The following is a 17,146-nucleotide window of genomic DNA, read 5'->3' on the forward strand; positions in this document are numbered from 1 at the left end:
AAAAACTTCATGGGATAAGACCCTACATTATATGGATTAAAGTTTGTGGATATCTGACTAACGCACCCATATGAACTTGTTACACATCCCTTTCCAAAGCCCTGGTCATATGAATTTGACTATGCTCTACCGCTTTGGGTACATACTGGCCTCCCCCAAACTATTCCGACATGGATAACAGCACACGATTGTCTAAAATATCTTTGTAGGCTGAGCAATAACAGAACCTTTCACTGGAAACATTTGAACTCAATTAGCTAGATCCACAGAGATGGCCGCAACTTTAAGGCGGCGTAGCTTATGGCATTTAATAATAATAATGTTTACACTTATATAGCGCCAATTACAGCAATGCCGCTGTGTCTAAGCGCTGATAATGGTTGTCATTATGACCCAACTCAATGGTACTCATTTTACTGACCTCGGAAGGATGAAAGGCTGAGTGGACCCCGCCGGGATCGAACCTGCAACCCTTGGGACACAGGCAATCACAGACTGCTGCAAAGGAGCTTTAGCCCCCCTGCGCTATCGCCGCCGTAAGTTAGCGAGGCAAGTACATGATTCACAATGTACTTGCCTGCTAAGTTACGGCAGCGTAGCCTAAAGCGGGCGGGCGTAAGGGCGCCTAATTCAAATTTGTCTGAGGGGGCGTGTTTTATGATAATGAGGCTTGACCCGACGTGATTGACGTTTTTTTGTAACTGCGCATGCGCCGTGCGCCTACATTTCCCAGTGTGCATTGCGGCTACGTCCGCCGCACAGGCCTATTGATTTCGACGTGGACGTAAATGACGTAAAACCCTATTCACGGACGACTTACGCAAACAACGTAAAATTTCCGAATTTCGAAGCGGGAACGGCGGCCATACTTAACATTACTATTCCATCTATTTGATGGAATAACTTTAGGCCTGCTAATGCGTTACGTAAACGGCGTAAATGTACTGCGGCGGCCGGGCGTACGTTCGTGAATAGGCGTATCTACTGATTTACATATTCTACGCCGACCGCAATGGAAGCGCCACCTAGCGGCCAGCCTAAATATTGCAACCTAAGATAGGACGGCGCAAGCCGTCCTATCTTAGATATGTTTAAGCGTATCTCTGTTTGAGAATACACTTAAACATAGGTCGGCGCAGATTCTGAGTTAGGTCGGCGTATCTACTGATACGCTGACCTAACTCTATCTGAATCTAGCTAAATAATTTTGAGGGATGTCCATAAACTTGCCATGTGGTGAGTAGTCATGGTCAAGACAGTCAGCAAGCATCACTGCTGTCATCACTACTGTTGGGAGAAAAAAAGAGATAATGGGGTTGATTTTTTTAAAGGCAAACAAACTGTTCACTTTGTAAGGGAAGTCGCACTTTGTAAGAACATTTTCCCAGAGCTTAGTGAATGAGATGAAGCCCTATTGACTTCCATCATCCAATCATATGCACGCAAAAATGATTTTTTTTTATCTTCCTTGCACGTGATTATGTATTCTTCGCAAAGAGAAATGTCACCATACCCACTAAGCTCTAATTCCCTTGCAATATGCAGGTTCCTTTGCAAAGTGAACAGTCTGTTTGCCTTTAGAAAATCAACCCCATTATCTCCTTTCTCCCCCAACAGTAGTGATGACAGCAGTAATGCTTGCTGACTATCTTGACTTTGTCCTCTCATCACATGGCAAGTTTATAGGCATCCCTACTGAACTATTTGCCTTTAGTAAATCAATCCTAGTGTGTGTCAGAGGGCACCCACCAAAAGAAAATTTCAAAGAGTTGTTTACGTCCTCTTAATGCAGAATACTTGATAATAGCTTGTTTATACAGAATTTTGATTTTAGTACAATAAAGAGGAGCAGGGATAACCAGAAAAAAAGTGTTCTTGATCTAAGAATCCTCCCTCAACAGCTGGATGAAAGTTTGAGTGGTACATTTTGGGTGGGCGTCTCGTCAATCAGAGACCCGTGCATATTGACTTAATAAAACACACACTTGTACAATATGTAGGAAAGTTGAGTTTTATTAAGGACTTACTCTTCAAATAAAAAAATCTGTGTGCATTGTATCAACACTTTCCTTAGAATTGTTTCATTTAAAAACTGGGATCCAGTTAAAACAAAATTAGAGGGGGTGTTGCGGCTAAGCACAAATCAAGCCACTGATTGTTCTGTTTGTTCCGACCTCAGTGGAACAAGTAATGAATAATATGAGGAACACAGGGTGCGTGTTTATCACAAGCGGTTGGAGAAATTCAAATCAGATTGTGGATCTCTGTTGTTAGCAGTTCTCGGGATAGCCAAAACTATTCATTGTGTCCAGTAGGAATTGTTATTCCTTGTTGGTGTCTGTGTTGCCCGTGGGGTCAACAGATGACAATAAAATATTTGCGTAGAGCAGTTTGGACCAGCATTGTTGGCAAATGACTGCTGATGTGGTTCTCCTCAAACTAAACTTTTTGCCTTGTGGACAATAAAAACTTAAAGTGGACCTTATCCCTTCCCAGCCACTTTCCATCTTCTAATCCCTAGACACTTACTATCTCAAAATTGCTAATTGTTTTTTTAAATTACCTTTTCAGAGATTAAATATACACTACATAAATAACGTAATAAATACAACGTGATAAATACTAGGTGAAGAAGCGTGATAAATAAATAATCCAGTAAAAAGTCCAAAGTGATAAAGTCCAACAACATCCGTGTCAGATATATAAAATCAATCCCATCACCATAGTCAAGGAACAAAGAAGTGCTTGAGAGCAGAAATCTTCAGTGATGACACCTGTGTATCTGCAAGCCGCTCACCTTACTGCTGTAAGGTATACAGCATGAATAAACCACAGTTGTAGGATACAGTAATTTCCTCCTGGTTATGATAATCTTGATCGCTTTTAAATCTCAATGGTAGATGAAGGCATACAAAAGAAACATAGAATGCTCATGGTATAATTCCGTAAAGGGGGGATGGAATAGCAGCAGACCCAACAGTGATGCACTCACTTTTTAAAGTAGAAGCATAGACATAAATCCACGAACGCCGAGTTCGAAAGCCTCTGCATATGGTCTTGGCGCTGCCTTAGATCCAAAATTCCTCAGATACAGGTTTGGTATACAGTATACGTTTACAATTGGAAGAGAGAGATGCCCATATGGTGATCCCGTATTTGTAAAACAATTTATTGAAACAACAGTAATAAAACAGACTCACATTTAAAATGGGGCAAATGCAGCAATCCACAAGTGCCAAGCTCGTATCCTTCTGTCAACAGTGAATAGGTACTATTCACTGTTGACGGAAGGATACAAGCTCGGTGCTCGTGGATTGCTGCATTTTCCCCCATTTTAATTGTGAGTCTGTTTTATTACTATCGTTTCAATAAGTTGTTTTACAAATACGGGATCACCATATGGGCATCTCACTCTTCTAATTGTAAACGTATATACCGAACCGGTATCTGGCTGATATTGGATCTAAGGCAGTGCCAAGACCATATGCAGAGGCTTACGAACTTGGCATTCCTGGAATGATGTCTATGCTTCTACTTTAAAAAGTGAGTGCATCACTGTTGGGTCTGCTGCTATTCCATCCCCCCTTTTTTATTTTTATGGAATTATACCATGAGCATTCTATGTTTCTTTTGTATGCCTTCATCTGCCATTGAGTATTGAAAGCGATTAATATTATCATAACCATGAGGAAATTACCATATCGTACACCTGTGGTTTATTCATCCTGTATATCTTACAACAGTAAGGTAAGCGGCTTGCAGATACACAGGTGTCATTACTGAAGATTTCTGCTCTCAAGCACTTATTTGTTCCTTGACTTTGGTGATGGGATTGATTTTATATATATCTGACACGGATCTTGGACTTTATCACTTTGGACTTTTTACTGGATTATTTATTTATCACGCTTCTTCACCTAGCATTTATCAGATTGTATTTATTACGTTATTTATGTAGTGTATATTTTGTTTACATTTATATACTTTATTCTACGTATATGTCTCACCCCTCTTTGATTTATCTTTGATATTGTATACACACACTTATCAATTTTTTGCTCCTCTAGCACACTCTCTCCTGTTTTGCACAGCGCAAACACTACCATTTACCCACTAACCAAATACTGCCCTGAAGACCAAGGAATTCTCCAAACAAGTAAGGGACAATGTTGTTGAGAAGTACAAGTCGGGGTTAGGTTATAAAATAATATCCAAATCTTTGAGGATCCCTAGGAGCACCATCAAATTTATCATAACCAAATGGAAAGAACATGGCACAACAACAAACCTGACAAGAGACGGCTGCACACCAAAACTCACAGACCAGGCAAGGAGGGTATTAATCAGAGAAGCAGCACAGAGACCTAAGGTAACCCTGGAGGAGCTGCAGAGTTACACAGCAGAGACTGGAGTATCTGTACATAAAATGACAATAAGCCATACGTTCCATAGAGTTATGCTTTATTGCAGAGTGCCCAGAAGAAAGCCATTACTTTTAGCAAAAATCAAAATGGCATGTTTTGCAAAAAGGCATGTGGGAGACTCACAAAATGTATGGAGGAAGGTGCTCTGGTCTGATGAGACTAAAATTTAACGTTTTGGCCATCAAAGAAAATGCCACATCTGGCGCAAACCCAACACATCACATCACCCAAAGAAAACCATCCCCACAGTGAAACATGGTGGTGGCAGCATCATGCTGTGGGGATGTTTTTCAGCAGTCCGGACTGGGAAACTGGTCAGAGTTGAGGGAAAAATGGATGGTGCTAAATACAGGGATATACTTGAGCAAAATCTGTACCACTCTGTGTGTAATTTGAGGGTAGGACGGAGGTTCACCTTCCAGCAGGACAATGACCCCAAACACACTGCTAAAGCAACACTTGAGGCATGATCACGGTTCATTTGGTTTCCAATAGGTCACTTGCTTTCTTTTACAACATTCGAGTGGTTTAAGGGGAAACATGTAAATTTGTTGGCATGGCCTAGTCAAAGCCGAAACCTCAATCCAATAGAAAATCTGTGGTCAGACTTAAAGATTGCTGTTCATAAGCGCAAACTATCAAACTTGAAAGAGCTGGAGCAGTTTAGCAAGGAGGAATGGGCAAAAATCCCAGTGGTAAGATGTGGCAAGCTCATAGAGACTTATCCAAAGTGACTTGTTGTCCCTCTGCAAAGTCGGACCCACTGTTGCATGTAAAACATTCAGGTACTACTTTCTTGCAACTTTTGAGAATTAACATTGAAGTCTGTGGCCCTCAAGTTGCATTAAAGTCACACCAAAGTAGTACATGACCTACTTTGAATGAATTAATGAACAAATAACTTGTACAACGCTACAAATGTGAACTAAATCACCTCAAGGCGCTTTTGCAGCCAGTGTCTGCCTGTGTCTTCAGAAGAGATTGGTTTTAAGCTTCTTCCTGAAGGCTAGATAGTTTTCTTCCAAGCGGATGTCTACGGGTAGAGCGTTCCATAGCTGGGGTCCTTGGACTGCGAATCTTCGTTCGCCTTTTTTTTGTAGTGAGTCTTGGGAATGTGGAGGAGGTTCTGGTTAGTTGACCGGAGGGGGCGACTTGGGGTGTAGTGCTTTATTTTTTTACAGAGGTATTGCAGGGCTTTTTCTTGTGTACTTTTGTGAGTGAGGCAAAGGGTCTTAAATGTAACCCGATCCTTCACGGCTAGCCAATGGACGGTCCTCAGGGAAGGGGTGATTGATTCCCAGTTTTTTTTTTCCAGTTACCAGTCTGGCTGCTGTGTTCTGGACAACTTGTAGATGTGAAATTTGGTATTTGGAAAGACTTGGGTAGAGGGAGTTTGCGCAGTCGAGTCGGGAATTGATGATTGTTCCAACTACTGCTGCTGTGTCTCCTTCCAGGATGAAGGGGATGAGTCTACGCAACAGGCGAAGAAGGGGTTGAGATCCACTGACTACTGATCCTATTTGTGCATCCATTGTCATGTCTGAGTCAAAGATGACTCTGAGGCTTTTGACTTTAGTGCTGGGGGTAATGGTTTGTCCAAGGATGGCAGGTGGTGTGAACGTTGTGCTAGGGTTTTTTGTTTTGGTTTGCATGGAGGAAGAGGAGTTCTGTTTTGGATCCATTAAGTTTGAGGGAGCTCTCCATCATCCAATCTTTGATCAATGAGAGGCAGTTTTCCAGTGCGTGGTATTGGTCTTTTTCTTGGTGATGTGTAGATAAAGTTGGGTGTCATCAACGTAGGAGTGATAGAGCAGGTCCTGGTTGCTGATGATTTTGAGGAGTGGACGGAGGTAGATGTTGAAGAGCACGGGCAACAGGGGTGATCCTTGAGGCACTCCGCATGTAATTTTATGTGCTTCTGAAGTGAAAGCTCCTAGTTTCATTTTCTGGGATTGGTTCTCTAGGAAGGATGCGAACCAGAGTAGATCTGAGTCTGCGACTCCGGCTACTTCTGCGAGACAAGTGAGCAGGGTTTTGTGGTCTACTGTGAGGTCCAGCAGCACCAGGAGACCTGATTCTCCTTCATCTGCTGCTTTGAGGTTGTCATCCCAGATTTTGAGAAGTGCAGTTTCTGTCCCGTGTCCAGGGCGGAAACCAGATTGTAGTGGGTCCAAGAGTTTGTGGGTGTCCAAATGGGGTTGTAGCTGTTGTACTACTGCTTTCTCAATAATCTTAGAGATGGTGTTAAGGCTTGTGACAGGTCTGCGGTAGTTTGGGTCTTTGGGGGTCGAGGTTTAGGAGGGGTTTGATTATGCCTTGCTTGAGGGAGATTGGAACGATTTCTTCTTTGAATGATTGGTTTATGAGGTGTGTTATGGTGGGTGCCAAGATGACGGTTCACTCTTTCAGAAATTTTGTGGGAATAATGTCGTTTGGCAATGTGGTGTCTCGGAGGCTTCTGATGATGGTTTTGGTGGTGTCGGTGATTGGGACAGAGTAAATCTCGGTGATTGTAGAATATTTTGAAGTCGCTATGACTTTAAGTCACACGTATATGAATGGTTATCATTGGAAAACATGGGGTATGACTTGTCATGCAACTTTGATGTCCAAAGTAGTATGACATATCACACAAGTGTAAAGATTACTGTGAAGTGAAAAACATACAGTTGCATATAATAGACTAGTGCACTGAAAGAAACCATAGTGTTGGGTAATTTTATGCCTAAAAAGATTATTGCCTGAAATACTTAAACAGCACAGTAGAAACACAGTGGAAGTCCGTAATTTATTGTTGGTTGACACTAGAATAAGGAGATTGTCCTCAGGAATGTACAACTTTATTGTGCAGAATTTATGAAGGAAGTTGCAAACACAAGAAACTCTGTGGTTACAGTATTTATATAAGGTTTACATTAAGATAAGGACAAGTTATCCCAGGAAGACTGTAAAATTGTTGCAGTGAAGTCATTAGCTATTATTTAACTGGTCTGGTGGATGTGATTTCCTATCTGTGTTAATCTGTCCACCATCATCTGGTCTGGAAAATGTGACTCTGGGCAAAATGAGGCACACAAGCACTGGTGACATAGATGTTGTACCATGCATGTATTGTATATTAATGATTATTCAGGATATGTCCACTATATAAAGTATTTCCAAGATTCTGGTGATGCATGGCATGTGCAAATAGTGGGCTTTCTTCAGTAGTGTATAGATTAGGATAATACCAAATGGAGAAGCCAGATTTTTTTTAACATTTACTTAGGCATAGAAATAGATCAGGAACAATATAATACATCAGATGTCCCAGATTAACACAGCAAATGTAGAGCTCAAGGCTCCTTTAGAGAAAATTAGAAGTCAGCAGTTACAAATATTGGAGCTGCTGACTTTTAATATTAGTATACTTACCTGTTCTGGACTCCAGCGCTGTCTTCACCACAGCCGATTTTTCAATCAGCTCTCGGTTGCTGCCGCCACCATTTCTCTTAAGGGAAACCAGCAGTGAAGCGTAGCAGCTTCACAGCTGACTCCCTAATGCGTGAAGTGAGCTGCACTTTGTGAATAGCCCAGGAGCTGGGGATGGAGTAGGGGGCAGAACTTCTGGGTGACTTCGCCATGTTGAAGTCACCTAGAAGTTGGGAGAGGCTACCTGTCAAAATTAGGTACCAGCTCCCCCCTCCCTCCTGAAAGATGGCAAATGTGGCACAGGAGGGGGGGGAGGAAGCAAACAGGCGGAGCTTCCCCTTTTGGATGGAGCTCCGTTTTAAGTAGCAGGAGCCCAGCCCTGACAGTTATGCCTCGTACACACGATCGGAATTTCTGATGAAAAAAGTCAGACGGAATTTTTTCATCAGAAATTCCGACGGTGTGTGGGCCCCATCTGACTTTTTTACGTCAGAGTTTAGAAATAGAACATGTTTTATTTTTTTCCGACGGAGAAAAAAACATGCATGCTCAGAATCAAGTCGACGCATGCTCGGAAGCATTGAACTTCATTTTTCTCGGGTCGTCGTAGTGTTTTAAGTCAACACATTTTGGACCGTCGGAATTTGGTCTGACAGTGTGTATGCAAGACAGCTTGAATGGAATTGCGATGAAAAATTACATCAGAATTTATCCCATCGGAAATTCCGATCGTGTGTACAGGGGATAAACCAGATGAACTTGAAATCAAATTTTTGTAACATACTACTTTAGAAGCATGCTGAAGCTAGGACCTGATATCTTCAGAGGAGTGGATTATATCAGCACACCCGAAGCAGTATAAACTGTGAAATTTCATTGGTTGTCTAGCATGATGTATATGAATGTGATGTTTGTGCTATCTTATTATATAAGCACTTTATTTGAAAATAAAAAAGCAGTAGATGACACATAGAGACAAACATCATCTTTAGACTACCAGGGTATTCATTGTTTGGTACTCTTTATATATTAGTTAAATTTGGTTTTTCACTGCTGCTCAGTTGCTTTGCCTGTGCTAAGTGTTTCTGTCAATATAAAACATGTTTTCTTGGACTGTAGGCATTTCTGCTTTCATATGACACCACTGTGTATCCATGTTATGTCACTAAGGACCCCAGATGCTTGGCCAAACAAGACTATGTAGTGCGGGTTTTACATTTAGGAGGGAAAAAAAATTAATTGGCCTGAAAATGTGACAGCAGTGGATGGAATAACAGCATGCTAGTCAGTTACTTATTGTTTAAGACATAAATGTCTTATAATATGTCGAAATTAGCACACTTGAGACTTTTACGTTTTAATGTAGCTGATCACATTGGTGTAACAGAAGCTTGGCGCTTGTTTGACAGATGAGTTCCAGACAACGTTAAATGGAGGAATTAGTAATGTACTTAAAGGGGATGTCCGCCAAAATTATAGTTAACATTTCTGAATGTTTTCAGTCTTTAAAACAGGTAATTGACTCTCTTTATTCATTTGCTATTTGGCAACATAATGCTTTTTTTTCTATTATTATTATTTCTGTGCCAGATTCCTATCCAGGCAGCTTGGTTGCTATGTATGAAAGATTTTGTCGGCCTGTGACCAGAGCAAGTATGAGATTCGCTGTTGCTGATCTCCATCTGAACCAATTTTTAAAATCTAGTGTGGACTTTTGTTACATAAAGCACTATTGGTTGGCATTTTATGTTGCTTGGAGCTTATTTGCCAGGTTGGACAGGTTCATTCTAGACTATAAAATCTACAGTCCCCTTGCTAGCCCCTAACCTATTCTAAGCGGCAGGCACCCAAGATGTTTACAGCTTTGGTGTAGAGATCATGGCCGAAGCTGCTTGCCCATGCGCAGTAACGTCACATAGACTTTGTTTCGGTCCTTACACCAATATTACAGGAATCAAGTAATATTTATGTACAAAGTACCATATATATCGATCAGCCATAACTTTATGACTACCCACCTAATATTGAGTAGCTCCCCCTTTTTCCACTAAAACAGCCCTGACCTGCCGAGACATGGATGCCACTTGACCTGTAATGGTATGCTGTGGTATCTGGCACCAAGCCTTCAGTAAAAGAACCTTTAAGTCCTGTACATTGCAATGTGGGGCCTTTGACTTGTTTTTCCAGTACATCCTACAGATGCTCGATTAGATTGAGATCTGGAGAGTTTGGAGGCCAAGTCAACACCTCAGACTTGCTATGTTACTTAAACCATTCTTAAACTATTTTCGGAGTGTGGCAGGCATCTGATTGGATGTAGCTGTCCTTTAGCCAAAACTTCATCCTTCCAGCTTCTTTGATTCTGTCAGAGGATTTCAGACCGGAAGGTGCCAACGCCCACATAGCAAATTTCGGCAAGTTCATTAGCAACTGCCTGAATTTAGCATAGTGTATGGCCAGCTTAACCTAGAGACATTAAAAAGCAAATGCAAAATAGCATTTATGTAGTAATCAGTGTAACTATACACCCCAAGGCCAAGCGAGGTGGGAACTTCCTGGACAGGTTGTCACAGTGAGAACTTCATTGGATATATAAACTGGTCAATCCAGGTTGAATAATTAGCACCCTGATTATACATGTATAATATTGTGTGTAGTGGGGAAGGGATGAATAAAGTTATTCTATTAAAGTGATTCCAAAGGAATAAAAAAAAAAATTATATTTACCTGCTCTGTGCAATGGTTTTCCACAGAGCAACCCTGATCCTCCTCGTCTGAGGTCCCTCGCTGGTTATCATGGCTCCTCCCCTGCCGAGTGCCCCCAGAGAAAGCCATTTGCTATAGAGGCACTTGTGCAGGCTTACCCTGAGCCACGCTCTGTGTGTCTATTGACTAAGGCTCACGCTGAAACACGTTTTTTTTGCATCAAGGACTTTGGAGTTGCCACTCTTCTCTCTTACTTCTCTCTTGTATTTAGTGTGGGAAGACACACTGAGCCTTGGGACCTGTGCTGCAGACTGCACACTAGGATTGGATTGTCTCTGCTGAGAGCACTGCACCTTTAATTTTTCCTCACAGACTTGTCCCTCTATATTCAAGATTATGGAATTCAGAGAGGGAGCCCAGGAAGGTAGCATTTAAACAAACAGCTGCATTAGCAGGAATGAGCAAACCCCCAATGGACTGTAACCAGAATTGCTGCCAAAAAATAAACCTGAGAATTGGGAAGAGCCGGACCTTGCCAGCAAGCAGGAAGATGCAAACTGTCCCAATTTTTCTGAGATGTCTTGCTGACATTAACCATTTGCCAACCGGCTAACGTCGATATACGTCGGCAGAATGTCACGGGCAGGCAAAGCAACGTACCTGTATGTTGCTTCGAATTTGACGCCTAGCGGGCGCCGCAGTGTGCCCGCGGGCCCGCAAACTCAATGTTCGCCGGCGGGCCGTGATTGCCATGTAAAGAGGAGATGTAAACAAGGCATTTCCCTGTTGTGCCTAGTAACAGGACAGTGATTTACTGCTCACTGTCATCGGGAGCAGTGATCACTTTTAGCCCATCCCCCCACAGTTAGAATCACTCCCTAGGACACACTTAACCCCTTCCTCGCCCCCTAGTGTTTAACCCCTTCCCTGCCAGTGACATTTACACAGTAATCAGTGCATTTTTATAGCTCTGATCGCTGTATAAATGACAATGGTCTCAAAATAGTGTCAAAAACTTGTGATGTGTCCGCCACAATATCGCAGTCACGATAAAAATCGCAGATCGCAGCCATTACTAGTAAAAAAAGAAACTATCCCCTATTTTGTAGACGCTATAACTTTTGAGCAAACCAATCAATATACGCTTATTGCAAAAAAAAAAATACCAAAAATGTGTAGAAGAATACATATCGGCCTAAACTGGGGGAAAAAAAATTGGGGGGAAAAAAATTGGGATATTTATTATAGCAAATTGTAAAAGATATTGTGTTTTTTTTTTCAACATTTTTACTCTCTTTTTGTTTATAGCGCAGAAAATAAAAACCACAGAAATGATCGAATACCACCAAAAGAATGCTCTATTTGTGGGAAAAAAAGGACATCAATTTGGGAACAGCGTCGCAAATGTCAGTTAAAGCGACGTAGTGCCAAATTGCAAAAATGGCCCGGTCATTGGGCAGCCAATTTTTCCGGAGCTGAAGTGGTTAATTTCTAAATTACCTTATTTTTTCTTAAAATGTTAAATTTCTCAGTTTACACATTTGATATGTTTTATTTTTATTTTCTATTGTGAATAAAAAATGGGTTTATAAGATTTGCAAATCATTGCATTTAGTTTTTGTGTAGATTTTACACAGCGTCCCAACTTTTTTGAAATTGGGGTTGTAATTCTAGTGAATAAAAGCAAATTTTTATTTAATGTAGCTGTAATGCCCAATGAATTTTAAGCTGTATCCAGCCACTTGCAAAAGTCCAATTCTGGTGGGACTTAACCATTAAGAAGCTGTTCTTGTCCCAGTGCTGTATAATTCACTGGCCCTCATTAATCCCAGACATTCTACCAACGTCATTTTTTTGACCCAGTACTTGAGAGGAAGAGGATGTACTTTTTGTTACAAAAAAAAAAAATACGGACCCTGAGTGCTTTCATTTTATTGCATTTTCCCAGGAATACACTATTCAATTATTTCAACAATTAAAAGGACTTTCTGTGAAATACTTAATAATTACAATAATTTGCGTTTAGTTTATTGAAACCAAACAATTTGGTTTTAAAGTGAATCATATTAAAAGAAAAGATCATGCAAACAACCTATTTTTGTCGTTATAAATAACAAACATGTTATACTTACCTGCTCTGTGCAGTTGGTTTAGCATAGAGCAGCCCAGATCCTCCCCTTCTTGGGTCCCTCGCCAGTGCTCCTGGCCCCTCGCTCCTGTCGAGTGCCCCCACAGCAAGCGGCTTACTATGAGAGGCATCCGAGCCCAGCCGCAACTCCCTGTGTCCATTCAGACACAGAGCCGAGGTTCGGCCCTGCTTCTCTCTCTACTGATTGCCTAGCTGACTTTGATTGACAGCAGCATAAGCCAATGGTGCCACTGTTGTGTCCCAGCCAATCAGAAGGGAGAGTCCCGGACAGCCGAGGCATTTGTGCACATCCCTGGATAGAGATGGGGCTCAGGTAAGTATTAGGGGGGCTGCTACACACAGAAGGTTTTTTTATCCTAATGCATAGAATGCATTAGGATAAAAAAAGTTCTGCCTTTACAACCACTTTAAGATGCAAGGAATGCCTGAGCCAGAGCATACATTTTATTTAGTGGTGTCCTTTGTGTGCGCAAAAACTATGCTTAGAATAAGAACGGTCTATAAGTGCTGGGTCAGTCAGATTAAATGTACTGAATTTAAAGTGATTGTAAACCCTGTTACACCACTTTTACTGTGAATATCCCCTAAACCGATCGTGCCGTTTCTTCAGTAGCCGTGCCGGGACCAGCGGCTCCCGCCCACGCATGCGCGGGAGTGACGTCATCACGGCTCTGGTCAATCACAGCATCGGAGCCCACAAACCTGGAAATAACTCCGGGAGACATGTCGTTGGTCACAGCGGTGCATAAGGTAAGTATTTCATAATGAGCTAGCATCCCATGCATCTTAGCTCATTATGCCTTTGTTTTGCAGATTTCTTTTCTATTTTTATTATTTAATTTAATATTTTGTTAGCCTTTAGAGACATTATAATGATACAGTATTTATGTAGCACCAAGTTTGTATAATATAAAGGGACACAGTAAAGTTACAATACAATAAAATACAAGAGGGCTAGGAGGGCCCTGCTCATAAGAGCTTACAATATAATAGGGTGGGGCAAGTTGTACAAAAACTGTGGTGAATGAGCTGATTGCAGAATTAAAGGTTTAGCTTTTAGATGGAGGTAGAATTGAAGTAGCATTCCTGTGTGTTTCACATGCGATTCGGGTGCAGTGCGATTTTATCCCATTTATTTGAATGAGTTGAAATCATACCGGATCACACCAAAAGTAGTGAATGTTTATAAATAAGGATTTAAAACAAAACCCTAAACCTGTGCACTCTGGATTAACCCTAAAAAAGTGTTTATTAATTATACAAGGAGCAGCTCATAGTGATAATAAAAATCTAATATAAACCATACATAAACAAACCAATATATAGTGGATGTAAATACAAAATATATAAATATCAAAATATCTATGTGTAATGTCCGTACACCACCACCAGATGTCTCCAATCCGTGAAAGTGATAACTTCCATACAATTGGGTGTGAAACCAAAATGTGCCTTCTTCCACCAGCCCCTAGGCAAACATCCTACTCACCAGACGTACATGACACCCATCACAGGTAGTCATAATGAGCGTGTAAGGCAGAGATGTATCCTCCAAGGAAAAATAAATGGCCCACAAAGATGCACACCCACGGTATGGTAAGCACAGGTATGGTATTGGGTATTGTTTTAGTAGTTTTTAGATCAGCTTATGAGCCGTTAGCAAGGATTGAATTGGATTTGATATCCTAGTATCTGGCTATATATTTAGGAGGAAGTGACAGGTCCTATCATCCCTGATGACGTCAGACGTTGATGACAAAACGCATCGGATCAGTTAGTGCGTGACACGTCACTGCCACCATCCTTTGGAACGCAGGTGAAACGTGATTGGCATCCCTGCTTGTTTTTATGGGCTCTTATTGATCTGCAACCTTGAAAGTGTTATTCCTTTAGCAGTGATGCAAATACATTTTCAAACTGCACTATGAGAAGCTTCTTTTCTTCTTCTTGACATATGTGACTTACCATACCCGTGCCCGGTGGGTGTGCATCTTTGTGTGATGTTTTTCTTTCCTTGGAGGATACATCTATGCCTAACATGCTCATTATGACTACCTGTGATGGGTGTCGTATACGTCTGGTTAGTAGGATATTTGCTTATGGGCTGGTGAAAGAAGGCCCATGGTTTCACATTCCATTGTATGGACTACTAAAGAAGTTATCACTTTCATTGATTGGAGACATCTGGTGGTGGTGTACAGACATTACACATAGATATTTTGATATTTATATACAGTATTTAGTATTTACATCCACTATATGTTGGTATGTTTATTTATGGTTTCTTTTAGATTTTTATTAGAGAGCGTAGTATGAAATATTGTTTTTCTTTATAAAAAAAAGTAGTGAATGCACTACTTTATAGAATGCACAGGAACCTGTGTAGGCAAACTCTGTGCTTGTGACCTGCGTTTTGTGCGCACATGGGTTTTCTAGTACATGTAAGGTATCTCAACTATAGTCATTGATTAACTGTGGTTCATTTAGAATTTATATTTCAGGGCCAGAACATTGATTTCCTTCTGTTCGTTTTTTTAATAGATCTTATCTTTTATTTACAGTAAATGCCATGTACATGGGAAGTCAAGAAATGCTAAAGGTCTTAGAGAGAGATGATGACACTATTGAGTACAATTTAAACAAGGTAAGCATTTAAATTGAGTACTGTTTGTGATACTTTTTTTATTTGCACTAACATACGCTTTTTAAGGCCAAGCTTTTTGTGGTATGTCCCCTTCTTCAAGGTCCCAGCAGTACTGTTTCACAAACGTTTTAGCAGAATGTTAAAAAAAAACTCAATCTCTGAGGGAAAGGAAAAAAAGAAAAACAAACACACACAAACAAATGTACATGGCAAGGGTAATAAAGCTAGCATGGTTTGTGAGATCAAACAGGGAGTGCTATAGACAGGGGGGTAAAGAAATTGTTGTAACCCTTCCATACATTGCTGTATATTACAGAGGTCAAGCAGGAAAAGCTACAGAGTACCAAGAGCCAGAAACAGAGGAATCTTCTTCCTTTTCAAATTCCCTTTTGATACATAATATCAAAAGTAGTAGTCTGTACACAGAAGAGGCTGTCCCCTGCTATTATTTTTGTTCTATTCTCTACTCCACTTCTGTTGTTCCTCAAGACCAGTAGAAATTAATTTGTGTACCACCACATAAATTACCATTATAAGACCTACACCAGGGGTGGCCAACCAGTGGCCCGGGGGCCACATGTGGCCTGCGGAGCCCTCTGATGTGGCCCACAACCTCCTGCTCTGAAACGGCGGGTTGGCAAGCCCAGACTGCAGGTTGCCGACCTGTCATACCACAGCATCAGTGTTGTGAATGAAGCTGGTGGTAGAGGAAGAAAATGGCTGTGGAGTAGAGCCCTATAAGCCGAGGCTTCCTGTACCGCGCCGGCTTTTGCCACATGGCAAAGTTCAGCTAACCTGCAGGATAGACCTAGGTGCACTACGCTGCACCTGCGGTGTGGGTAAACAGCAACACATCAGTGTGAAAGCAGTCTTAGGCCCTTTTCACACGATCCGCCCTAACCAATCGGACCCTCAATTCACCTCTACAGAGCGGCAGATGTAAACAGACTTTTGTCTGTTTAAGCCCGCCTACCTTCAATCCAAACCTCTAAAAAAAATAGAAGGGAAATTGTCCCCTTCCATCTGGGCGGATCGGAGGGCCTATAGAATAACCGTGACCTGTCATCCGCTTGCTCGATCATTGTGGTCCGCGACTGTGCCATTCCTTAGCCCTTTGGCATCATATTTTTTTTCTTATCTGTCCGAGAAATTATATCTCCAGTGTAAATGAATCCAGCCTTGATCCCTGTACCCCACCGAAGTCATTGATGGATAAAAAAAAAAAAAAGTATTTCTGAGAATAGAAGGTATTGTCCTAAATAATTACTTTTTTTCTTCTCTGAAATATTTTTGACCCCTACTTTTGAAATAACTAAATTGTGACTGCAGTTTAACTAATAATTTTAAAGCAATGTTACTATCTTGAATATGTTCAAAAAATGATCAATCAAACTGTCTTATATGAGATTTTACTGAAAAAATAAATATTGTTGATATTTTGATGGCAAGTACTAATTAACTGAATATATACAATATAATTAAAATAATAATAGAAGCAGGCATTAACTTCTGAAATTAGGTGGTACCTGATCCAATTGTCTAATGAAAGATCCAGGGTCTCACTTTATCATTTACAGGCGGTCCCCAGGTTACAAACAAGATAGGGACTGTAGTTTTGTTCTTAAGTTGAATCTGTTTGTAAGTTGGAACAGGTACATTTTTTTAAGTTTAGCTCCAGCCCAAAAAAATCTATTTTTAAGCTTTTTGGATAGCATAGGGAAGGGGTATCACATCATGGTCAGTTCTCTAGCTATATGCTGGGAACTCTGTGTACTCTCCTCCAATGTTCAAAATTGTTCTGACATGCCCCCC

The 17,146-nt window shown here is 41.0% G+C and overlaps 1 protein-coding gene across 2 annotated transcripts in view; it reads left to right on the forward strand.

Moving 5' to 3' along the window:
- Positions 1-17,146, forward strand: part of LDAH (lipid droplet associated hydrolase) — a 318,623-nt gene that overhangs the window by 245,156 nt on the left and 56,321 nt on the right. For both annotated transcript variants that reach the window (XM_040348529.1, XM_040348530.1), the window contains exon 6: positions 15,252-15,334. In XM_040348529.1, coding sequence (XP_040204463.1) covers positions 15,252-15,334 — 83 coding nt within the window. The remainder of the gene's footprint in view (positions 1-15,251; positions 15,335-17,146) is intronic.

Source organism: Rana temporaria, chromosome 4 (genome assembly GCF_905171775.1).
Source record: "Rana temporaria chromosome 4, aRanTem1.1, whole genome shotgun sequence".
In the NCBI taxonomy this organism is placed as follows: Eukaryota; Metazoa; Chordata; class Amphibia; order Anura; family Ranidae; genus Rana; species Rana temporaria.